This window comes from Dipteris shenzhenensis, chromosome 16, assembly GCF_047967505.1.
Source record: "Dipteris shenzhenensis isolate YYH24624 ecotype China chromosome 16, Dip_SZ_1.0, whole genome shotgun sequence".
Lineage (NCBI taxonomy): Eukaryota > Viridiplantae > Streptophyta > Polypodiopsida > Gleicheniales > Dipteridaceae > Dipteris > Dipteris shenzhenensis.
This window is the reverse complement of record NC_141611.1, coordinates 42794170-42821068: the sequence shown is the minus strand read 5'-3', so window position 1 is coordinate 42821068 and position 26899 is coordinate 42794170. Positions and strand designations below refer to the sequence as shown.

Here is a 26899-nt window from a genome sequence, read left to right as displayed (position 1 = left end):
CCAAAAGTGGCATGGGTTTTGGGGGATGCATTTTATGATGTATAATTGGGGACGCCTAAGTGAGGTATAATTGGGGATGCCTACTCAAATCTATGTTTTTATAAGCTATATGGTTGGTATTATGGGTGATTCCATGTTAATATTAATGTCTCAAGTGTGATTGGTGTTATTACAACTCAATGTATGTGATGGCGATGTGTGTTGATGTTTGTATGCCAAGCATAATTGTGCTGGAATTAACTAGCATGATGATTCATCAATTATTTGTTACTAACACAATTGGGGGATTGAGTACAAAATTTGATAAGTTGATACCGAGGAATGGAGATGATGAAGATGTTATAAATTAATTGAGTCAAGAGGGCATGGACCAATATTTGTACAGAGTGCAAGGGTATTGATTGAGGTGTTATGTTAAATATCTTAGCCATGTGCCACACTTTTGTATTCAACTTATAATTTTAAGCCATGGTCAAAAGTATTAATAAAGGCATATAAAACCTTGGATTAATGTAAGCTTGGAGTTATGTAAATAACTATCACTCTAATTATGGTCAAGGGATCTTTTAGATGTATTATTATTGGCTCTTTATTTTTTTAATAAATGATCTCAATTGGAATCTTGAGCCATCATGTAGAGGGTGGAGATTATATCCAATAGTATTTTGCATCATCTCTCTTCCTAGTTTTGCTTTCTTCTTTATTTCTCTATTCATAAAATTGTGGGTATTGTTAATTTCAAAGTTTTTAATATTGGCAATAAAGCAAGGCTATGCTCAAAGCCTCTCGGGACAACTATTGAAACAAATAGAATTTATAACTCCAAACGAAAAATGGAGGAAAGTCTCTAATAGCACTAAATCACCAAAATTGGGGGAAAGCACTATGATTCTTTGCAATTATCATTTCATGGGCTCTGAAAACACATTTCTAGTTGCACATAGGAATAAATACAGTAGCTCCTTATACCATTGTACTCTTCAATTTTAGTATATCCTCATATTTCTCGAAAATAATCCCGTGTTCACAAAGTCCATACTAGAAAGGGAGAAGAGTGTCCCTAGAAAATCTAGCAAATGATCAAGGCAAAAGGAAAAACACATACAATTTAACTAGGTTATTTAAAATATCCAAGGGTGCACATCTCTATTGATTGCAAGAATAGGTTGCAAGCATACTATTCCTCTAATCCCAACTCAGCTTCAATCCCACAAGAAGCTGGTGGCCCGTTATTGGGAAACATGTAACATGAGCCCTTGGATGAGATCTTAGATCTCATGGCTAGAGGTAGTAATGCAATCTACACCATGGGATGATGGCCAAATGCAACCACACCCTAAAAAATTAACTAGAACATTTTAAAAACTTATTTCAACATATTGGCACATCTCATAGCTCATTATTTTATCCTCTTACCATGTTTCATTACCCTAACCTTGGTTAGTAAATTCACCCTTTTTGTAATAATCCTTATCATGCCCTTTTTTGAGTGCATTTCTCCTCTAGTGGTGACAACACTAGAGAGAGAGTTGTGTGAAAAAAGTGAGGCTCAATAGAGTCATTGACCATTTAAGTCCCCATATAAAATAATAATGAGATCTCATTGATTGGGTTGACATAGCCTTAAAGATAGATATGAAAGGCAATCTTATTTCTAAAGCTAAATTGTAGTTTTCCTTGGGAATTTTGCCATTACCTTTTGAAATCAAGGACATTTGAGTCTTTGAACCAAACTATCCTTGAGTTTTCTAGACTTCATTTAAATGGGACTTGTCAAGTTGACTCCATTCAAGGGACTTGCGACGATTAACTTTTGAGTATATGTCGTATCAATGTTTGGCTTTCCAATCTAGTGGCTCTTCATAAAATATGCTTTTATATACTTTTGTGACATATGATGGGTATATATTTACAATGCAAGTTTCTTCTTTACCAACTTTAGAGTTGAATTTTTGATTCTTAATTATAGATTTTATTTTCTACCTAATATTCTTTTCAAACTTCTAGTTACATGGACAAACTTTGAAAGTTATGTCATGAATTCACCGATGGATGGAGAAGGTTGTTGAATGTAAGCATTAACACAAATATTATACCATTGCTTCTATGAGTTTTTGAAATAAAGTGTTTTATATCATCATTACGTAGTTTATACCATTGCTTTCAACATAAATATTATGATAAAATTCCCTTAGGGCCTATGCAAACAAGGCAGTTTGTGCGTGGTTGGACTCCACACCAGTTGCACACTGATTGCCCATTTCAAACCCTGCTTTATGATGACAAATCATTCACATGGTTTTAGGCCATTCGAATATTACCAACCAGCACTATACAATCTACCCATATTCTGGTGCCCTCTAAAGTGTACTCTTCCCCTTAGACTAGCTATTATAGGTCTCACCGGGTGGTGCAAAGGTCTCGATTTGGCTCCTCGCCAAACCAAGGTGCCACATTGAGCACCTAAGGGTGTCCTCTTGAAAAGCATGTGAGCTCTTTTCATGCATGGTTGGCTGTGTGTTTTGGGTCATGTGTGCATAGACCCTCAGAACCCTTTCAGGATATGAGGACCAATGCACACACATCGGAAAATGCATGGCTCACACAAATATCAATGCAAACTAAAGCACCTCCAATGCACGAAGTGGCACCTTCATTTTTGAAGGTGTGATTTCTAGCACCAGTGCACCACTTTGGCCTCAGAATCAGCTCCTTCTGCACTCTCCTTTGTGAACTCTCAGAAGCCTGCAAACTTGATAGGGATACTCAAGAGCCAATCTATAAATGCCAACTACTACTTGGTAAAGGCTCTCTGCACTCACATAGAGCTCCCTAAGATTTGTTGATTTGGTTCATGCGACTAGGTTAAAGGGCTCGTAAAGGGGCAAGTGCCTTTCAAATGTCAATAGCCCCCTATTCTATCCATGGGAAGAACCAATTAAGAGGCATGAAAAAAAGGGAAGAAATGCTTACGTGTCACAGTCCTATTTAAAGTTGAGATAGTCAGCATGTGGCATACTACTAGCCCACCAATGCATTTGGTATTGGATACTTTTTATTAAAAAATCTTTTTATAAAAAAGTTATATCACTCCTCTATGGTTATCCATCCGATGACTTTACATTTTCAAATACTTCAAATTTTCAATAGGCGCAACCCCTTGCACTAGTAAAATGTTAGGGGTGCGTAGTACTAGCCCCTTTGCCCTAATTGCAAGTGGAGCTTTCCTAGCATCATGTAGCTCTAAGGGCCAATGCACACGACATTACAAATGCACCCTTGGTGCGCGGTTGAAGCTCCACCTAAATAAATTGTGTGAACCAAAGTTTGGTTGCATTTAATAGATTGCAGGGAGCTCTGTGTGTATGAGGGTAGATATCCTCTGTCAAGCTCCTGGGAGAACTACAGAGATGGTTAAGGCCACAGCAGCGCACTGGTGCAAAAAGACGCACCTTCAAAAATGAAGTGGCCATTTCATCCATTAGAGGCACTTCACTTGTCAATCAGCCTCGCATTTTCTTGTGTGTGTGCCTCACATTTTCCTCTATGTGTGCACTAGCCTTAAAGGTCAATGCACGTGAGGCCACTTATGCGAGGCAGGTGGAGCATTTTCCAAGTTGGCACAGTTTACGAGGTAGAAGTGAAGCGCCTTTGGTGTTAAGAATGACATTTCCATTTTGGAGGTTGCAAAACTCAACACCAGAATGCCATTTTTCTGGAAGCCAATCAGAATCTGGCATGTGGCACTATTGTTAGGTTGAGCTGCCTTTAATGCTTCAGATCTTGATGGGCAAGCCAATCAAAGTGGCACAACTCTCCTTACAGAGCTTCCTACAAATATTCAAAGACGTCTAGCACTCCTCCATTAAATGCCTGAAGCTCCCTGAGTATTTTTGCATGTGAACGACATGACTATCTAGAACAACTGAGCAATCTTTTGTGCGTGTGCACTAAGGTTTAGTGCACACGAGTCCCATAGTGCGGCACTAATCCTGGATTTTGAAGGTGTGCACAGCAAATGAGGCATATCTGAAGCGCCTTTAGCTTCATTTTTGGCACCTCAATTTTCAAGAATGCAATTTTGTGCACCAATGCTCTGTTTGAGCTCCACCCAATGAAACACAGGCATCAGGCACCGAGCGTAGTTGGAGTGTCTTCAATGCTCCCATAAAATTTACAGAGATTGATGTCTGAGGCAATCAAAGATGGCCAGCTCTCAGATGTAAAGGTCTGTGCAAGGTTTGCACATAGCTACAGAGCTCTCTACAAGGTTTACAGACTTCCATTAAATGCATCAAGCTATTTGAGATATTCTAGCATGGGAACAAAATGTAGATAGAGCACCAATTGCACATTTTTAGCTCGTGTGCACTAGCTCTAAGCCCTAAGCGTGGTCCTATTTTCCATTAAGGTGGTGGTGAGTCCCAAATTCTTGGGAAATAAGATTAGTGAATGGATTATGATCCAAGAGACGACTTGAGTCTTGACAGTCACTTCTGGAGCCCTGCAAAGGGTCCTAAGGGATGTGGAAATCTTAAATGGTTTTGTCTTTTGTTAGGTTTTTCACCACACACCTCTTTCACCTCTTTTCTATGCTCTTTCACTCATCCACCTTTCTTTCAAGTTCACTTGCTTTCTCTCTTTTCCTCTCCTTCCAATTTACACCCATCATTTCCCTTTTATAAGTTATTGAAAATATTTATGGAGCTTACACTTCGACTTATAATGTCACTCCAAAAGGCAGGGCCGTAGTGGGATCCCCACCTTGTTTTGATACCTACAACATCAGTGTCGTCCCTTGGCCTCACCTTTCCCGTCTCCTGAAGTTCTGAGTCCTTTGGCTTCTTCCGTGAGTCTGTCGTAGTACTCTGAGCTCTCATTGCTCAGCTGGGGCTGAAGTGCCCGACAGGTAGATCGTAAGGGAAAATAATAAAAGGACGTATTCGGTGTGTAAGGGGAAAGCTTTACCTCTTTAGCCATTGACCATGGTACAGCTTGCAACGTAACGCTGAAGCTGCGGCCTGCAAGCTGCTGCCAAAGAGTTCATGGTCCTGGACTCCTGGCACCTGTGCCGATTGGGAATCGGGGGGACGGTCGGAACGTCGGAGAGCCCCGATTGGACTTAAATCAGTTGGTCACGAGCAGGCTTTAACTTCTCATCAGTGCCCACAGTCCAGGTTCCAACTTCGGAATTCCGATCCGAGATGAACGGGTTATCGGGTACCCAAGGGCCAATCGATTCTGCTTGGGCCCCTGGAGGCTGGCACCTGTACAACTTTCTTGTCTGTGTGGCATTGGACACTGCAGTCTGCAGCTTTGCCGGAAAGCACAGCACCTGTAAAGCCCCGTGAAGCTCTATGAAGTCACGAAAATAGTTGACTCGACCGTGGCAGCAAAACATTTCATGCGAAAAGACTACCATAAGAATAAAGGAGTTACTATTACAATGCGGTGTCAAAAGTTCTAGTAATATTTTGATGTGTGCAACGAGGATCTCATTGTTTTAGATATGAGTTCGTGTTAAGATGTAAAGGTAGAAAGAGTACTTCTCTATGCATCTCTTTGTAGCTCAAGTAGCATAGCATCTCTTTGTAGCTCAAGTAGCAGAGCACAGGCAGCTACCTAGTACCTACATTCAAATCCCTCGAGGATGACCCAACAACCCAACCAAGGCCTATTTCTAGGACTACGCCCTTCGACCCCCTTCCTTGAGTGTGTGAGGGTGTGTCAATATTTAAAAAAAGGCAAAAGTCCACCTTATTATGCCTAGGCAAAGATATAGGCATGGAGATATATTAACACATGCAATTTTAAATTGTCATTCAAAATAGCCCCCCTTTTGGAAAATAAAGTTTTGCATTAGAATCACTATCCATGGGTTAAAAGGAGGAGGCAAAGAGGATGATTAAACTGAGGCCGCATGGGCATCCATATCGTGTGTGCCTCCTTCCTCTTTTATAACATATATTGATCTTACTCCCCATAGAGCTCATGAAACCTATGTCTATCCATGCATGAGGGGAGGAGGTCGCAATTTCAATTCTTGATGTGCCATCTATGCGTGACTCACTCCTAAGTCCTAGGACTCTTGGTTTCACTAGAAGATTGGACAGTGACTATGTATGGAAATCCCCATGGGTCCAACAAGGTAAAACCTCAAACAAGGTCTACCAACATGTTATCTCTAGCAAGGTCTACCAACATCTCCTCTCTTCTCTCTACTCAATGTAGGTATTTAACTCTTTGAGGTCTTCAACCAGTGTAATATTGCTTTTGGTCCCAAAGTTTTCAAAACCCCAACCCCACAACCTCTTTTGTTTATTATAAATCAAGTTGCATCATGAATATTAGCAATATGGAGAACCCAAAGAATAGCAACTAACGTGCAAGCCAGGAGCCAAATAAAACATTACCCAAAATTGGCCATGTTGTGGTCTTTAGTACATCAAGATTGGACACTTCTTTCTCTGACAATAGTAGGCTTTGCAATGTCTAAAAGAGGATTTGCAATTTAAGGAGAAGCTTTGTAATCTAGGAAAGCACATTAAGGATGTGGAATCATGGGCTAGAAAAGATAGGATACTTTTGGAAGCAATTCAAAAGCTAGTAGATGATATCTTTGAAAGAAGCTAAATCCGTGATACACAATAGAAGGTGGGTTTGACATTAAAGAAAAAAATTGAGGTGTGGATGCATGTGGAGCTCAAGTTTCAAAACTAATGAGTAGCCATTACTTTGATTTAAAAATTAAAAAAGGAACATGCCAATTGTATTAAGGGAAAAAGCGAGAGTAGCCATTACTTTAAGCATTAGAGTAGGAGGTTGCCTAATGGTTGGCATATAAAGAGGAAGATTCATGGGACAATACATTGGTAGCCATGGAAAGAGAGACACCACATGTCACTTTCATTCTTCTTGAGCCATAACTCTCCTAATCTTGCCATGCCCTCATTTTCTTTAAAACCCATTGTACTTTGACTACATCATCCATAGATTTAGCATGAGTAGCACTTTGTGCACACAACATATTCAAAATGTCAAAAGGAAATGGGTCACATGATGAGAGAGCTAGAAGAGAAGGTACAAGATTGCTTGAATGAGAGGAGGCTCAAGAAGAAGAGGAGTGTACTTATGCAACTCGTACATGCTAAGAATGCCAACAAAGGATTGCCACTGCACCTATTCATTGCTTTCAAAAAAGTATGAAGCCTTCTAAGGAAAATAAAACTCATTCTGTGGAGATTTGGTGGTTGCAAAGCACGATAACAACAAAACACTATCATGAATGCTATAGGAATAGTTACGAAGCTTAACAAGTTGAACACTTGCTTAAGGAAATTGTGCATTGAGTAAAGAGCCACTTTGCAAGGGGCACAATTAGAGGAAACTGAGGACATAGAGATGGTAATATGTCACCATCCTTCAAATCAACTTTTTCTAGTGGAGGCACGTCCAACGACTAGTGATGATGCACTTAATATTTTTTTGAGCTTGAAGCAAGCATATAAACATTGGATGAGTAGCTTGCAATGAGGCAAGCCCATTTGTGTATGTGAAGTGTAGGAGCCTAGAGGCAAGCTCCTCATCTTGATTAAATGAGGAGCTTGCAATGAGCCAAGCCCATTTGCATATGTGAAGCATAGGAAGATGAGAGGCTACCAAGCCCATTCTCCCTTGGAAAATTAGACATTAGAGGAATATTGATCTCAAAAGAGCATTAAGGAATGGACTAGGGAATGATTACAGGATTAATTCAAACTCCTTGGTGGGGTACCAAGGAGGCCTAGCCCCCTACCTAGGTGAGTCAAGCCCACAAATGAATCCACCAACTCTTTACATGTTGCCATGGGAGAGGGCCACTCCTCCCCCAAAATTTCAGTTTCAACATTTGAATTTGACACCTACCACCCTTCCCTCCCTCCATCCCCTTCCGTTCCCGCCTCCCACTTGCACTCACTTCGATTTTCCCACTATTTTCCTCCTCCTCCATTTGAGATACTTCACTTCCTCCCACCAACATGCTCCTTCTCTCCCCCTGCTTCCTCCAGGCTCCCTTCTCCTCTTGCCTACTCCTCCCCCCACATGCATACTTCCTCCTCTTCCCTCCCTCCTCCATCTTTCATTATCCACACATGCTCCTCTGTTCTCCTCCTTTTACATCATGTTTAGCATCTCTTCCTCCTCCATATCTTAACTCAACCTCATGGGTTGGGTCCAAAATGTTACAATTGCCTATAGGAACAAGATTTTGCATGCACTTACCCATTGAAATAATTGAATTTAAAAAAGTAAGACTTTTTAAATTGAGACATTCCATTGTGACATTTTTCAAAGATGGGTGTCTGCCATGAGGATAGTGTTGCCTATCATGGTTGTGCTAAGAGATCTAGACTCAAAGGTCCCAACTGTTTCGAAAAATCTTGGATGAGTTAAAGCATGGTCATGCCAAAATCCTCATGGCAAGTGGACATAGGAGTTTTCGACTAGCACTATTCATCATCCATGGAGGAGTAGTTTTGGCTAGTGCTTGTACATTGGTTGATGCAAATAAACCATCCTTGCATCAATCCTTAGCCATCTCCTTACAACAATTGGTAAATGTGCCATCTTGGGGATCATATGATCAAACCACCTTATGGGGTTTCATTCATGACTCCAAGAACCTCTTCGGGTTTCATGCTCCACTGCTCCATATCAAGGAGGTACCCAATACTATGCAACGAACTATGAGCTTTCTCCCATTGCTTTTTTAAGAAAGTCCACAATAGCTCTAAAAGGAATTAGAGCCACTACAAGTACATCTATAGTACTTTGAGAAACATACTCTAAGAAGATAAAATTGAGAAGCTTATACATATTTATTGCAATCCTAAATATCAGCTACTTTATGAAATGCAAGATATGATGAGAAAGATCTAAAATGGACATATGATGTTGTTCTGAATTCCATCCCTTCTGAATTGTTTCTCCCATGATTGAAATGGGCATTGCAATCCAAACAAATGAGGAGGAATAAGAGGTGGAATGTGATACTACTAATGAGGACAGTGAGGAAGAGGAGGAGGACCTTATTGGCTTTCCAAAACAAAATAATGGCAACTCACAAGCAAAATAACAAGATGATGATAACTTTGATGCTTTCAGCCTTTATGATTTTTGGAAGTGAGCAAGTTTTTGGTGACATAGATTTTTGAAAGTTGAATTTGCTCTGTGTGTGTCTCTAGGCATTGTGTGTGCATTGGTTTAATGAAATCATGTATGTTAATGGTTTTAAACAAGATCTTCACACAAGGATGAGTTGTGCCTATCGAATTGAAACGGTGTGCAAGATTTTGCACACATGAAAGCCAAAATTTCTCGTGAAGATAGCTCATGAACTCATCAACATGAGTTGATGGAAGGATATAATAACGTACATATGGACCTGTACATAGCCATCAATATGACTTTAGACAAAAGAAGTGTACACGATACAAGAAACCACACAACCCATACACTCCAAAGCAAAGGTAATGCACCCGCACGTGATGTAGCAAGCAACAACGCACGCGCACTTTGATAGATCACAAAGCATAGAGCAAAAAAACACATCGTAGGCAGCACACCATACATGCACACATGCCCACACACAATAGGGATAAAGTAACATAGAGGCAAGGCAAGTCGTAAGAGGCAATGATAGATGACACAAAGTGACGCCACATGAGGATTACTAGAAAGCGAGCCAGGAAAATTGATTGAACCAAGAAAAAGCAAGCAAGAAAAAGCAAGCGAGCCAAAAAAAACAATCAAAACAAAAGAATAATGGATTGACAAATCCCCTATTTTAGTACCTAAATTGTCTAAGTGCTTAAAAATTCCATAAGAGAGTTAGACCTATGTCATTGCCAAGGCATCATTAATAAAGACACATCCTATCTTTGCTCACTTTTCCTCATTCAATTTTTGGTAATCCTCCATAATCAAGATCACTTTCTTTAAAATGAATTAAATTCCAAAACAAATCAATATTTACTTATAAAAATCGATAGTAGAAGCGAAAATAGACAATATATTGACATGGTCCTGATTAGGTAAACTTTCCTCTAGATCCGATGCAACAAATCGGCTAAATGCTTATTAAATTCACATTTTGATGCATGAAATTTTACTAATTGGTGCAAAAGGTAAGGATAATCATCAAAATCATGCCTTGCCATTCGTTTTGATATGTAACATGACTGCATTTGGATTTGTAAATTTACAAATCCAAATGCAGTCATGTTACATAGCAAAACGAATGGCAAGGCATGATTTTGATGATTATCCTTACCTTTTGCACCAATTAGTAAAATTTCATGCATCAAAATGTGAATTTAATGGAATTGTTTCCAATTTCTTGCACCAGATTTAGAGTAAGGCCACTCGTAATAGGAATCATGTTAGAACTCTATCTATATATTTCTTGCACTAGATTTAGAGCAAGGCCACTCGTAATAAGAAGCATGTTAGAACTCTATCTATATATTGGGACAAAAGCAATAAAATATTTTCTATGCAAGTTCCTCTGATGAAAATATATAGAACACTTTTACCAAGGTAGACTTTCAATAACATGTAATGATCATGTTCAATGTTGAAGTTTTTATTGAATGATGCACTAGTAGCCAAAGCATTTCTATGCAAGTTCATCGCATGAGAATAAAAAACACTATCATTAATGTAGACTTGCAAGCTTATGTTATAATGATCTTCAAATTTATACTATAAGGCTTTATTAATGATTACATACATTTAGTGAGGTTATGTTCTTCTCAAGTGATGCATTTCAACTATATAGTACCTATTATTGATATCCAAACCATTTCTATTTAAGCTCATCTCATGAGAATATAGATGCGTACATATATACAATGAGATTATGTGTTGGTAGCCCAACCATTCCTGCTTTGCTCGCTTTTTCTTGCTCGCTAATTTGGTCTTGCTTGCTCAACATGACTTGCTTGATCACCTGCCTCATGCCACATGGATGAGAGTGATGAAAACAGAAGGGTCACGTTACCTCATCCTTCTATTTGCCATATGGTAAGATAAGGGTACATTAATTTGTGACACGTGGAAATATTTGCTAGCCTAACTCTAATTAGATTGACCTAACCATAAGAGCATGGATTAAGGGTGGTTAACCGAATGTGTTTGAACCACCCTTGGTCAGCTAGCCTAATTGAACCAAACTCTAGCTAGAGCTTCATTTTGGTTGGCATCCACCTAGGTCCAATTTTTGTTTCCTTAAGCCCTAAGTCCATTCAAACAAATATGAACCCTTAAGTCTCTTCACACAAATATAAGCCATGGATAGAGATGATACAAGTAAAAAAAGAAAAAAAAGAAAAAAGGAAGGGCCACATCACATCATCCCTCTTTGTGGCACATAGATAAGGATGAATTGTCCTGTAACACATGGAAACAATTGCTACCCTAACCCATATTAGCCTTACCTAACATAAGACCATGGGTAATTGAACCACTTGGTTAATTAGCCTAATTGAACTAGACCCTAACTAACATGAACCCATTTAAAGCCCAATATTCAATAGAAAATCTAGTTTTGGGGGACTTTCTAGTCCATTAGCCATTATTTGAGACATCGTTTTATAGCCTAACCAAAGCTCTATTTTTAACAACTATTTTGCACATATATAATCATAACTTGGTCATTGGAAATCAAAATTGAGTGCGATCTTTGCTATCAAAATTGGCACACAAAATCCAACATTTTGGAATAGATTTTGAGGAAGTTTTAATTATCACTCAAATGTGCACATTTTGTATAGTTCCATCAAGAGTTAATTCAAGATAAAGCAGACTGATACTGGCATATCCATCATCATGTCATATCAAGTAACATAAACATGGGTCCTTTAGAAAATCCCAAAAACTAGATTGATGGTTGTCTATCCTTGTTCTTCAAGATATATGGGAATATGTTCATGAAAATTTACCTAGACCATGGATGATCCAAAACATGACCTTGCTATTGTTAAGATTGATTTGATTAGGTTAAAAAGGACAAGTGTGCTAATCACTTGATATATAAAAATGTACAAGATGTAATGCTTACACAAGTGAACAAAGTAAATACATCAACAAGAGCATGGAAATTTTGCAACATTGTATGAATCAAAGAATACTTTAAGAATTCTAACACTTACACACCAAATCGTCCAAATCTTTTAACAAAGCAATGAGACTAGACATGCATATGTGTTGAGCATAAAGACATCAAGACTCAACTTGCAGCAATAATCAGTGGATCATTGAAGTCAACAGAGCTAGTCCAAGTCATTTCAATGGACTTGGAGAAGGTTATGAGAACTTGATACAAAGCACACCCATTTAAAAGGAAGTTTCAACCGTTTGAAAGAGCTACAATCAATTTTCTTGGGTGAAGAATTGAGACCCCAAGCAATTCAAGATAGACAAACAAGTGAGCAAGCCTTTGAGAGGTAGAAGGAAGATCATCAAATAGAGGTGGTGGACCTGACATCAACATCAACATCAACATCAACAACAAAATCATCAGCATCAACATTAACTACAAAATTATAATTATAAAAGCTAGAAATATCAGAAGTTACCATGTAGAGGTAACAAGAATGGATGTAATTATCAAAATATCATTAATTTGCCAAACAATAAGGCTTTTAAGGTAGAGGAAATTCATACAAAGACCCAGGAAATTTCACATGTCAAGGGTCTAAACAAGTGGATTACAAGATGAAGTACAATCCAAATGAAAGTATTGAAAGGTGCAAAAGAATTTGCACAATAATTATGTTCTTGTAGGGAAAATGGGTTCCATAAAATTTTTTACATTACTAGCATCAAGTGGAATATGTATGAATAGGATGTCAAAAATGCATTCCTGAATACTTCTTTTAGGATACTTCACATGTACTAGTTTCTTTAGGATCCTTCCTAAATAATTCAAATGTACTGATACTTCCTTTAGGATATTTTGTCTTTTCATGTTGAACAATCATATAAATGATTAGATCATGTTGGATACTCATTTATGTTAATCATGAACAAGCAAAAAAGGTTTGAGGTTCCTTCACAATTGTTACAGGTAGGTAGATAGCGTTTTTAAATTTAAAAAGTTATGGACTTGCTTAATTGTTTGCTTGTTTAGGTATTTGCAAGTGATAAGAAATATATGTTTTGCAATGTGGGGGGTTTTTCCTTATATATGGTCCGACATTCATTAAGGTATGGTTTTTATCGCTGCCTTGCAAGGCAGCGCTAAGACTTGTGTCGTCCCAATAGATTTTGGACTCCCCATGCCTTCATTAATTACTTTCTATTCTAGTTTTGCTCTTGGGTGAGTACTCTCTCTCTCTCTCTCTCTCTCTCTCTCTCTCTCTCTCTCTCTCTCTTATACCACGATAAAACACTCAAACATTTTGTGCAAAGCGTTACCTCCATCAACCCCACTCCATGCTAGGTACTTTTGAAGTAAGTGCCTCGAGCTTTGTAATGCAACTTCTCCATCTCGGCACTCCAAACATTCAACGAACTGTATGGTTGAAGGTACCATGGACTATGAGCATAAAGAATGTGTTGCATCCATAGGAACAATACATGGGATGAACACCAAAGAATAAATTTAATTGTCATTAAATTTTTAAAAAAGTGAAAACCACACATACCATGTACTACGTGATGTGATTCACCCAATCTATCACCATAGTTTTAATTAACTCTTTCAAAGTGTCAGCAACTTTGTATAGCTACACATCCTCCTCTTCTATGGAAGGCTTTCTCAAGATATTTACCATGTTGTCCAATGCCTTCAAACACGTACTCTCAAGGTTCTCCCATGAGGGTAAGCTTCCAAATTAGTGGTACAATCATATAACTCTTTTCAATAATTCCAATGCATATTTAATCAATTTTTGCCATGATTGAACAAAAAGCTTCATGCCTTTAAGCCCCCCATGAACAATTCTTTGGAAGATTTCCTGGTTTTCTTCAAATTTGTGTGTTTGGATAGCTTTAAATTCCCTCCATGTAGACCCATACTCAAGAGAATAGCTTCAACCCTTGCAACACATGATGCCACTCTCTCTTTCAGTTTCATGTTCCATACATATACAATGTGCAAGTAAAGTGAGCCACATCTCAGCATGCAACACACAAAAATGCACTATTTGTATGGGAGGTTTAAAATTGGATGGGTGTAGCATTCTAATCGTGCTCATCACTCCATTGCTCCACTACATCCATTTGTTAGCATCGTCATCTACCATATCACTCGACACATCTTCACCATTCCCAAATTCTTTTCCTTTTTTTATTTGCTTCTCTTCCTCTTTTCCTCTTCATTGTCTTGTACTCATCTCATTATTCACTCAAACTGTTCTGTACGGACAAAACTGATGCAAATGTATGAAACTGTATGGACAACCGTACGGAACTGTACATACGAATTCTGACCTGCAGTACGAAAATGTACGATCAAAATCTAACGCGAAGTACAAAAATCCGTACGACTGTACGACCGAACTGGCGAAAAAAATATTTTTTTTTGACACTAGTGTACAAACGGGAGCAAGCACTGGTACGAAATTGGTACAATTGTATGGACTGTATGGATGACAGGTCAAGATGAGGTTGTACGGACGAGCAGGAGCTGGAGGCAAGAGGCTAGGAGCAAGGAGCAGGTCCGGGAAGGAAGTGCTCTGATACCAACTGTGAGAAAACAGAATGGAAGCAAGAGTGAGCAAAGAGAGAGTGAGCTGAACGTAGTTCACTCCCGAATGTCAACTGAAAAGAAGTGAATGAAGTGGATGTACAAGGATAGAGATAAGGGTTTTGTCTAAGTGACAAAACCCTATCTAATCACTAACCATAGTTAGAGATTAGACCGTGGTTAGGGGGAAAGACCTCTAAGAGGGAAAGGTACCCCTAACTCACTTATTACATTACATTGACCACTGCCTAGAATATATTAATAATTCTAACAGCCCAATGGCCTCTTTATATAGGCCCAAGGCCTGCTCTAAAAACTGACCAGTCAAGATCATTCTGACCGACCAGTCTGCTGCAGGTCCAGCCCTTTAAGGGCTCTCAAAACCGGGCCACAAGGCCCTCTTTTCTTTGCAGGGGCCCAGCTCCTTATGCAGGCCAACTTTTACAGTCTGACCAGGCCTAACCAGCCTGGTCGGCCTGGTTGGTTGGCTCTCCTTCCCTATATAAGGGCCTTTTGTGGTGCTGCTGTCAGGCCCGACAATCAGCCCTCATTGGGTCCCAATCTTGGGCACTTCTATAGTCAGATGGCTGGCCATCCAAAGCCACCATCCGTGCCCTGGCTTGCTGCAGCTTCTGTCCATTCAAGGCACCATTTGTTGTAGCCACAAGGATCCCTCCAGGTATCTCTTTATTTCTCTGATCTCTGCCCCCATGGCAGCCATGCTGCTGCTCATGTGGCATTCTCTCTGTTCCCAGGTTCACCCCCCCATGCTCTCCTCATGTGGGGGCTTACAGATGGGGAGGTGACCTTTCCAACAGGCCCAAGGGAAGCCCTACTGCTGCTCCTTTCTGCTCTGGATCTGCTGCTCCAAGTGATACAAAAGGCCCTCTTTTAATAGGCCCCCAGGCCCCTTCCAAAAACCGACCAGCCAGCCCTTATTTGGCCCGACTGGGGCTCATCCCTTTAAGGCCAGCCTGGTTGACAGGCTTGGACCAGCCCAACCAGGCCCCACATGATCTCGTTGCCTTGGGCTATTGTCTTGGACTTCAAACCAGGCCCATAGTACCCCAATCTGAGCTGTCTTCCTGTCCTGCAGATTCCGCCTCCTGCCAAGCCTCTGCCAGCCACTGAAATAGCTCCAAATTGTCCATACAGTCCGTACCTGTACTGACGTCAGCCGCCATCTCATCACCTTGTTTCCTACTTGCAAACCCTGCACAGATCTGCCCCTTCCTTCTGTGTACAGCCTCTGGAAACATCTCTGCCAGATCTGCCCTCGCTGGTGGTTGTCTTCTGCTAGGAATCTCTCCTTGTGCTCCCTACTTGGCAGCCTGTTCGCTGTCCATGTGGCAGCCCCAAATTTAATTCTATTGTCCTATGGTCCACCCCCAAAATGCACTCCTTTAGGGGCTCACAGGTGGGGAGGTGGCCAACCCTAATCCAACAAGCATTGCATTGGGACTGTCCACAACTATTTGACTAGAAATGTCAGTTCCCTGCAAGAAATAGCCAAAAATTGCAATGTTTAAGAGTCGTTTTCGTTGTTTGTTGTAGTAAGGTCGGTCAACATTTCACCATGGACAACTCTCCATCTAGAAGTAGGTTACTGGAACAATCTATCAAAAGGACTGATTCCTTTTAAACTGTTCCACAATAAGACTTATTTTATGTAAGACACATGATTTGATGAAAATGCTATCTTTTCACTAAACAAAGCATTGATGCACAAATTAGTGACTCGATTGATATGGAAAAATCCTATGAAACTATCAATTCAACAAAGCAATCAGAATAAATTATCTAGGCAACCTGTCGAATAATAAAATCCTCTGGGCAAACATCACAATGATGCAAATGCTTAAAAAGAAAGTCGGAACTCTTTACAAGCACTTGATGGATTTTGTAGAATATAAAATAAAATTAAGATGCAGCTGGCTGTAGATGTCCTAAATATCCTTGTCCAATATTAAATAGCAGCTTCTCTAATTCTAAGGTATCTACAGTGATAGACTGCTGGCGAGCATAATTTTTACACCATCTGAAATTATGAAAACAAAGATCCCATCCAACAAATGAGAAAAGCCATATTAAAAAATTACGTTGTGGAAGACGTCCAAGCAATGCATAGACATTCAATCCTGCTGCATGGGTGTAATTTCGGAGGGCGTCGGTGTAAAATAGATAAGGGAAAACCTGAAAAAATGTTCCTTCAGCAATTAATAATGGCAAGGCATCATAGAAATAGAAGCTATATAGAACCAGACATCAGCAAGGTCATAAAGTATGGAAAGTGTCAGAAGTGGAAGAAGGCTGGATACCTAGATCACACAGTCCGGCAGGGGGGAACAAAAAGAGAGAGAAAGAGAGAGAGAGAGAGAGAGAGAGAGACCTCAATCACAATTGTTCCAGGACGAGCAAAAATAAGGTTCGTGTTTTGTGATCCATGGGGAACAATCAAGAGATCATCATTAACAACAGCTCGAACCTGTAAAATGTCAATAAAAGTGAATTTAAGAGACGTGTATTGGCAAAGGATCAGAAGCTACACTAATATCTAAAACATAGAAATAGAAACTAAAGAAGTAAATTTCATTAGCTTAATAAACAAGATGGCACATACCAGGAAATTAATAAGCTCCAAAACTCAGCACAATATATTATGTGAATTTCAAACACACCAGAATCCTTGGGAGAACCAATGCACCTCATGTATTTTCTCCTATTTACAGTACGGTCTGTAACTGTACCGACACTATTTCGTAGATTTTTCATATATGCACGTTAAAAACGTAGGAAAAATAAGCTCAATTTTTCAAAAAGATCAAATGGAATTTGAATTGCACATACTTGAACGAAAATTTAGGTCTCTAAGAAACACTAAACCCTAACTATGACAAATCATGACCGACCCTAAACACTAACTCTGAGAAATAATGACTGACACCTGGTGCGCCGCACGTACAGTCCTAAAAAATGTTTTTGAACCATAAACTGGAGGACTCCAGATACCTCACCTTAACTGTCACCAAAAACACCCCAACTTGTAGCTATGGGACCTTGAACACTGGTAACAAAAGCATCGTTCCTACTGCCTGATGCATAAAGTGAACCTCGCCTGTTGGACTAGCAAGCACTTTGAGATTCACTCAAGCCGGACTTCAAGCCTGCTGCAAGCGAAAAGAGTACAAGCTGTCGAAAACGATGTGACATTTAGAAGGGCATCGAGACCACAGCCTCGAATTGTGACCTCCATTCAAACACAAATAAAAATTCAAGAATCATGCCATCTTTGAAACCAAACACAGACACACCATTGTTTGAAAAGCAATAGCCCATGAAGTTTGATTTTTTCCAAACTTGGCCAATCAACCTTCAAAAGGCACCCCTGCCTATCATGCAGACATTATCTGAGGACCTTCTCCAACAATCCTGCCTCACAAAAATATTTTCTTATAGCCACTCATCACTCACCCCGTTCTTTGAGTCCACTCTTGAAGTGCTCATTGCACACACCCCCATCCTCTACTACCACTCATCTTGTCATTCACGCAACTGTGTCTCTTCCACATGCAATTCTGTCCCTTCATTTAGCCAAGGACAATTCACTCAGCACACACTGCACGCATGCAACTAGTAGGGCTTCAGTGATCCAAGTGCATCTGCAAGCACACAACATGTGACAGTGTTCAGTATGTTGGAAAGGTCACCTCCCCATCTGTAAGCCCCCATATGAGGAGAGCATGGGGGAGGGAGACCTAGGGCAGTACCCAACAGAAAAAGAGAGAAAGGGGCTGCCACATAGACAGCATCATGGCTGTCATGTGGGCAGCACATCTAGAACTGTTATGGGCAGCACAGAGGGCCAGGAAAGTGCGGAAGCATGGCAGATCTGTACGGATTACAGATGCCTGCTGTACGGCTGGTTTCAGGGTCACGTACGGAGCTCAGGCAGGAGCTCTAGAGCTGGAACAAGCCCGGAGCAGAGGCAAGACAGTCTGGGACAGATTGCGATGGATCTAGGACAGGAGGCGCACTGTCTGCAGTAGGTTTTGGGGAGGGCTGGACCCTGTATTTATAGGGCATCTGCCCTTGAAAGGTGGGCCAAGGGCCCTTGTAATGAGTGCCCCAAAAGGGCAGCACACAGTCCCATAAATAGGGAGCTGTGGGTCGGTTTTGGTCGGCCAGGGGCAGGTGGCTGAACTCAGCGAGAGTTCATGGTCCAGGTTATCTGGAAATATTCATTGGTTGCAGACCTTGCCAAAGGACGGACGGGTTGAAACAGACCCTCAGAGCATGGTGCCTGGAAGACTCCAGGTTGTTCACTCATTATGAGGGGGACGACTGGAAGATCGTGACGGTTGGGTTGCTCAAGTACAGAGGCGGGAATGTGACTGAAGGAGGTGGTACCAGGAGGTGCTACCAGAGATGGACCTGTGTACCAGGATGGTGTGCGGAAGCGGAACCAAACCTGGTGAAGCAAGAGCCACTGGATGCAAAGCCAGGAAAAGATTTCGACACCGAAAGGTTCCAGAGGACTACGACCAGGGAGTTACTGGAGCATCTTCATCGACGTGTTGGCATTGGGCTGAGATGTGTCAGTGAGAGGGGGTGTTGGAAAGGTCACCTCCCCATCTGTAAGCCCCCATATGAGGAGAGCATGGGGGAGGAGACCTAGGGCAGTACCCAACAGAAAAAGAGAGAAAGGGGCTGCCACATAGACAGCATCATGGCTGTCATGTGGGCAGCACATCTAGAACTGTTATGGGCAGCACAGAGGGCCAGGAAAGTGCGGAAGCATGGCAGATCTATACGGATTACAGATGCCTGCTGTACGGCTGGTTTCAGGGTCACGTACGGAGCTCAGGCAGGAGCCCTAGAGCTGGAACAAGCCCGGAGCAGAGGCAAGACAGTCTGGGACAGATTGCGATGGATCTAGGACAGGAGGCGCACTGTCTGCAGTAGGTTTTGGGGGGGGGGGGCTGGACCCTGTATTTATAGGGCATCTGCCCTTGAAAGGTGGGCCAAGGGCCCTTGTAATGAGTGCCCCAAAAGGGCAGCCCACAGTCCCATAAATAGGGAGCTGTGGGTCGGTTTTGGTCGGCCAGGGGCAGGTGGCTGAACCGACCAGCAGTCCGCCCTTTCTAGGGCTGCTGGGTCGGTTGGCTGGCCAGGCTCTTGGGCCTATATATAGAGGTCATTCAGGCCTCATTACATCATCACTTGCAGCAGCAGATCCAGAGCAGAAAGGAGCAGCAGGCAGCCACCCTCTGGACCTACATTCAAGAGGATAGAGAGGTGCTAGCAGGGCTGCAGACTTAGCCAAGAGGCTGCCCACCTAGGCTGGTTTCCAGACAGCAAGGTGGAGAGGATCATTCTAGACAGAAAGTTTACTTACGCTCGAGGTGGAGCACGCGGACTCTAGTCTAGAGATAGCCAGCAGATAGGAGAAAGACTTTGTGGTAAGATCAGAGGACCACACCATTGGTGGGACTTTGGATCTGTCTCTCTTGTATTGTGTCCATAGTTGTGGACGGAAATATATTATTTGGTGGTTTCTCTATCTAGTTTGGTTCATTGTCTATTGATGAGTCTGCACACCTATTGAATGCACATAAGTAAAGAAGTTTGTGATTCCACACCCACACCGCACACTGTGTGAGCTCCTGGGCATTATTTCCGCTGCGTGTACCCTCTGTTGGGTATTTTCTAACACAATACTCACAGCAAATATATACCTAGATGAATCCAAGAACATTCCCAAACTCATCCTCTAAAAACACAACATAGTGCAGTTTCAATCTCATGAGAGTCACTCACAAGGTTGAAAACCATAAACTCCATCATGCATAGCAAGGACTAGCTACTATGACATCCCCACTGACGTCATCAGCGCCCAACAGTGGGTGTAGACCATAGTATAAAAATATGCTCTACAAATCCACACACCCACACATACTTGAGCATCCATTTATACAAAGTCTTCGTACTGAGTTTCTATCGGCACTCCGGAGGTGAAGGGCAGACTCAGCCATGATGAAGGCTAGCACTAAAGGAGAAGGCTAATCAAAAGGTAGTCCAAAATCTCTTCATTCAAGCTACAACTGCTTGTGAAGTCTAAACATTTTCATTTTAGTCTCTCCCCAACGAGCATCTAAATCTAAATCTAGCTGATAGGGCAACGCACCATTTAAGATAGAAAGAATTATCACAATACCAGCAGGCCGCAACTTGAAGGCCACATGGCTCGAAACAGACCCATGAAGGTCACAAAGACTGTTCCCACAAGCCCCATACACCCACTCGTGAAAACCTGCCTTGGACAATCGAGAACACGAAAAAAGCAATGGATGCAATCAAAACAAGAGAGCTGCCATTGTGTGCTGCTACTAGAAAATTTGGAATCAGAACCTCTCACTGTCGGAAAACCCACTTATGAAAGCCTCAATCAATGGACATGAAAAAAGTAATGGATGCAGTCTAAAACAAAAGTGCTGCCATTGCGTGCTGCTAGTAGAAAATTTGGAATCCAATCCTCTCTGTCGGACTGGCTTGATGGACGTGCAAAGACCAAGAGAAGAGGCTTTTATCCCATCTTGACCAGGGCTAAAGAACAAATTATCAGAGTGGCTCAACAAACATGTTGAGGCTGCCCAATCAAGGACCATCTATGACTTGAAATGTGAAACCAGCAGGTAGTGTTGAGAGTTTACAATGGCTTGAGAGGGATAGTGCCATATCTAGTCCCTCCACAACTTGCACTACTATGATCCATCACACATCTGGAACTATGACGAGACTGGCCGACAAACTCGAAGATTTGGAGGGGAGATGTTGCCATGGAGGATGAAAACACACAAGCAGTAACTACTATCATCCAACTTACACAACTTGAAGGAGAAATGTAAGGCAATGAAAATGTGAACAAAGCAGTCCATATCGGACAACATAGTCATGGTTACTCTCCACAGCCATCCAAGCTTTAGACTCTTTCAAAGATGAGAATGACAAAGTGGATTGCAATGCAGAAGAAGTTATACACCCTATCGTGAAGGAGGGACCTCGATACTTAATCGATCTCGATGAGCACAGGAGGTACGAATGAAGCACATGCACAAAAGCCCAAGGTTGCTAAAGAGTTAACCACTGTCTTGCCCACGCCTATGTAGACTCGGCTATACAAAACCCCAAAGCAAGACTCAAAGAAAGACGATCCCTCTATTGACTTCAAGGAAGCACAAATTCTGAACCAAGATGACTGTGACCGTACCTTGATAGGCAGCTGCCCCACAAAGAAGAAAGCGGCAGTCTGCCCAAAAGGTTAAGGGGAAGCAGCCATCAAAGAGGTGCCAAGAGAGCAAGAAAAACATGGAAGCTCAAGTTTGTACCGCGGTTCTAAGTAAAGTCCAAGAGAAGTCCATGCTTGCAGCCAGCTTTGCACAAGTGCATCCAACATTCAGCCAAGCAGACATTGGACCTCGAACACTAGACAAGTGCATCTAAATTGTAGCTAAGGCGACATTGGGACCTCGAACACTCAAGTATCTACATCCCCCACAACACAATGTCAAGTTTGAATATGGTGCACAACATGGAGGACATGAAACCAATTGGGACAATGGGACCCAAACCTTTGGGGGGGTCCAACCCGACATTTTGTCCTGGGCCCTAGTGCATCTATAGAGAGAGGGAGTGAGAGAGAGCATAAGAGAGAATATTTGCAGTAAAGTGGGGTTTCATTGGTATCAGAGCAATTGGCTCACCCTCTTCCTTAAGAAGGTGACGATTCAAGCGAAGGAGTGCGTTGGCTTGTGGAGAGCAGTGGGCTAACATGGCGTTTCGAGCGCTGGCAGCTATCAATCAAACCCGATGTGTCTATAACTGACGAAGAGCCAACCGAGAGAAGTGTGTACACCGTCTGCCTGCTCCATTGCGTAGGTGCACGCGCACAGAGATAAAATTGTAACTACATGCTGAGGAAGGAGACGGGACATCTTGTGCGTATGGACTCTAGAGGCCCGAGGGAAGCTTTGCTGACGGGACCATAGGCCCTACACGAAAGCTTTGTGGCAAGCAGGTGAAGGCACCGATGCCACCACGCTCACTTGAGAAGCTAGCCAAGCTCAAATTTCTACTTTAGGAGCAGACTTTCATCGCCATGCAAGAGCAACAACCGCGTCTGACAAAATTTAGGTGAATGGCACACGCTTGACCCCGACGGACCTTCACGTAGGCTCTCACGACACGCGACGCTGACCAACAGCCAAGGTCTGGAAACCTTTGGCTTTTGCAGACGTGTGACGTGGCGCACACGTGGCAGTCTTGACAAGTCAACAGACACGTGGCACACAAGTGACGTGGCGGCCACACATGCGAGCTGACATGGCAGCCAGGTGGCATGCATGTGCAAGTGCTGACGTGGCAGTACATGTTATCGCTGACACGTGGCAAACAGGTGGCTAATGTGGCAGACTATGGGTTCATCTAACCTAACCTTGGTTAGTGGATTCGTCAGAGGTCTAGCTAACTTGACCCAACCAGACTAGTTTGGTCACTGTAACCAGATTGTGACTAGTCCAGTTGCAGACTAACCAGACCAGAAACAGTCAGTCTGGTTAGAGTAACCAACCAGTTACTTTATCTCGTTACTGTCACACACAAAAAAAGACAGTTGCAGAGACAGTTCTGGCCATCAATTTTCATCTATCTGTCAGACTTTTACTGTCAGAAAAGCAACAGAAAAGCAGAGAAATCAGAGATTTGCAGAAAAGAGAAAATGTATGCCTTTGTGCACTGGAAAGATGAATCAAATGCATTCTGAGTGCTTTTTGTAGCAGCCAGAAAAGGGGCAATACAATCGTTGATGCTTTGGCCACTTTGCGGGTATATGCTTTGAATTGACAGCCCATTACTGGCACAAGTTGTGAATGCAAGACACCTCTTGTAGAGGTACTTTCTTTCTTAAAAGCAAAGGCTGAGTGCATCAGTTGCTTACACAGTGTGTGTGAGAGAGTTGCAGATCTCAGACAAGTTGCAGAGATGGCTTCACAGCAACATGCCCAATCATCCCATGAGGGAATGGCAGAGTCTGACCAGATACAGCACACTGAAGCTTTACAGATAAACAAAGAGAATGCCTACAGAGAGTTGATTACTCAGTTGGGAGAGGCAACAAGCAATCCCTTGTTTCGCAGGATGGTACAACCTCTTTTTGAGGGAAAGCCAGAGAAGCCACCCTCTGGAGCAGACCGGGAAGAAGTGGTGGTGAGCAAAAAGAGGAAAAGTGTAAGTCCTCTTCCCAAGAAGAAGAAGGCGAAGCATCATCACAATTCATCTAGTTCGTCTTCATCTTCTAGCTCTACCTCGACATCACCTCCTTCTTCGGGATCTTCAAAGTCAAAGAAGAAAAAGAAGAAGAAGAAGTCCAGTAGGAAGGCAGAGACTAAAGAATTCAAGGACGGTGGGAAGTCAGTAAGCTTTGCCACTTACAATGGCCAGTATGGCCAAACTGAAAAGGCTATGCAGTTCATAAGGCAGTTTGATGCTGCCTTTAGCCTGGAAAAGTTCAGTGAGCCCTCAAAGCTTCGTATGGTTGGTTTACACTTGACTGGTACAGCCAGTGCATGGTGGATAGCTAAAACAGCCAACTATGTAGCCCCTAGGAAATGGAAGGACTTCAAGAAAGCTTTCTATAAACAGTTTATTCCCAAACAGTTTCGGGATCATGTCCTTCTCGGTTGGGAGAGCATTCATATGGAAGCACAAGATACAATTGAGTCTGACAACCAAAAATTTTGGGACGCATACTTGCACGTTTCGCCTTTCAAGAATATTTCTGACAAGACTCAACTCAAGAAGTACAGGGTAGGACTCACTCCAAAAATACAGGCCCAAGTGAACACCAAAGATATTAAAGAAATATCAGATCTCATGCATTCAGCCAATGTGGCTAGTCTCATGTACATGCAGGATCCTACTGGTGTGCCTTCACTACAGGCAGGGTTACCGAGGGATAAACAACCAACGACCCCCAAGTTTGAAACAAGAGAGTTTCCCAAGGCTCAGAAGAGGGGATTTCAGCCTCAGAAGCCGAGGGGAAACCAGGTGCAAAAGCCCTATAAGGGAAGAGCACAGTTTACCCCTGAACAAATTGAAACTTTCAGGAAAGAGGGTAAATGCTTCAGGTGCGGCAAAGAGGGGCATGTGGCTGCCCAGTGCCCAAAAAAGCTTTCAACTTCAAAGGCAAAAGAGGCAGAGAAGCCACGGGGACCGCAAAAACCAATGGCAGGAGGAATTCCTGACATACTGGGTCATGTTTCAAACCCAGAAGAACGAGAATTGCTGCTATCATGGGGCAAAGTAAGAGACCAGCGAGCGCTGATTTTATTTGATCCAGCGGCTACTGATAACTTCATATCAGAGGAACTAGCCCTGAGGCTGGGAATAAAGACGGAGGAGTTGGGCAGGGCTTTGGATGCCGATCAGATGTTCTCTGGGAACCATGTGCCAGTCACTCCCTTGACAGGGAAGCTCCGTCTTCATGTACAAAGTTATGTGGATCAAGAAGACTTCTTCATTTCTCCACTGAAACATCATGATGTAGTCTTGGGTATGCCTTGGTTTCATCGCAAGGCAGTGAAGTTGACTCTTCCTGAAAGAGTACTGGAGTTTGTACATAGGGGCAAAGTACATCGTGTGGTTGCTAGGAATAGAGGGAAACTATTCCCATTGTATCAAATAGTTCTGTTGGAAAAGAAATAAAGTCTGTTGTTTCAACTTACACGATTTTTGTCAAAGAGAGAGAGATGTGGAAATGCATGCTGAAATAAGTGAGGCAGATCATAATAAATTTCAGTTTCTTGAAAATTTTAAAGATTGCTTTTCTGACGCTTTGCCAGGGGAGCTACCCCCTGAGAGACCTGAGGATCATGGCATAAAACTCATTCCATAACAAAATGACCATCAAGAATAGATTCCCTATTCCGCGCATTGATGATGTGCTGGATCAGTTAAATGGAGCTTCAGTTTACAGCAGGATAGACTTAAAGAGTGGCTGTCACCAAGTGAGGATACAGCCTCAGGATGTGCACAAAACAACATTCCGCACTACTTTTGGGTTGTATGAATATCTGGTGATGCCCTTTGGATTGACAAATACCCCAGCTACTTTCAATAGGATGATGGATCGTATCTTCCGACCTTACAGACAGTTCACTGGTACCTTCTTCGATGACATAATTATCTTTTCTAAGTCTGAAGAAGAGCATAAGGAACATCTTGCTATAGTGTTTCAAGAGCTGAGAAATCATCAGCTCTATGCAAATAGCAAGAAAAGTGAATTCTTCCTGGAAGAAATCCATTACTTGGGGCATATAATATCCAAAGATGGGATACGGATGGATCCAACAAAGATCCGTGCCATTCAGGAATGGCCAAAGCTTAAAACTGTGCATGAAGTTTGAAGTTTCCTAGGCCTGTGTTCTTACTACAAAAGATTTATCAAGCATTTTGCGGATATAGACGCTCCACTCCACGATCTTACTAAGAAAAATGCAGCTTTTAGATGGGGAATTCCTCAAAAGACAGCCTTCACCACACTCAAAGAGAGGCTGACCACAAAGCCAATCTTAATAGTTCCAGATTTGTATCAACCATTTGATGTGGATTGTAATGTGTTGGGGCTGCATTGCATCCTGAATGGTCATGTAGTGGCCTATGAGAGCAGGAGACTCTGGGATGTAGAGAAATATATGGGAATCTATGAGAAAGAGTTATTGGCTATAATTCATGCCATCCATACATGGAAGCATTATCTTTTGGGTGCAGATTTTACAGTTAAGACAGATCACCAAAGTCTGAGATACTTTTTGACTCAGACAAAGCTTTCCGAGAAGCATATGAAATGGGCAAATATGCTGTCAATGTATCATTTTCAGATTGTCCATACTCCAGAGTTCAGAACAGAGTAGCAGATGCTTTCGAAGACCCCAGGTCAACAATGTGACTATTGCTTATCATCAAAACCTGGAAGATATGAGGGAACAATATGCTAATGATGCAGATTTTGGTGAGATTTTACAGCAAATGCAAGAGGGGCAGTCCACCAGTCACTATTTCATGAAAGATGGGTATTTAATGAAAGATGACTGCCTATGCATCACCCAAGAGATG

General features: G+C 42.0%; 1 protein-coding gene and 1 pseudogene across 1 annotated transcript in view; one reads left to right on the top strand and one right to left on the bottom strand.

Moving 5' to 3' along the window:
• Positions 1–16568: 16568 nt before the first annotated feature.
• Positions 16569–26899, bottom strand: part of LOC147892985 (uncharacterized) — a 35672-nt gene continuing 25341 nt past the window's right edge. Inside the window, exons 5-6 of the mRNA XM_087387561.1 lie at positions 17121–17216; positions 16569–16924 (exon numbers count right to left, since the gene is read on the bottom strand). Of these exons, the coding sequence (XP_087243687.1) occupies positions 16652–16924; positions 17121–17216 (369 nt within the window). The 3' untranslated portion in view covers positions 16569–16651. The remainder of the gene's footprint in view (positions 16925–17120; positions 17217–26899) is intronic.
• On the top strand, positions 23807–25557 carry LOC147892986 (uncharacterized; annotated as a pseudogene).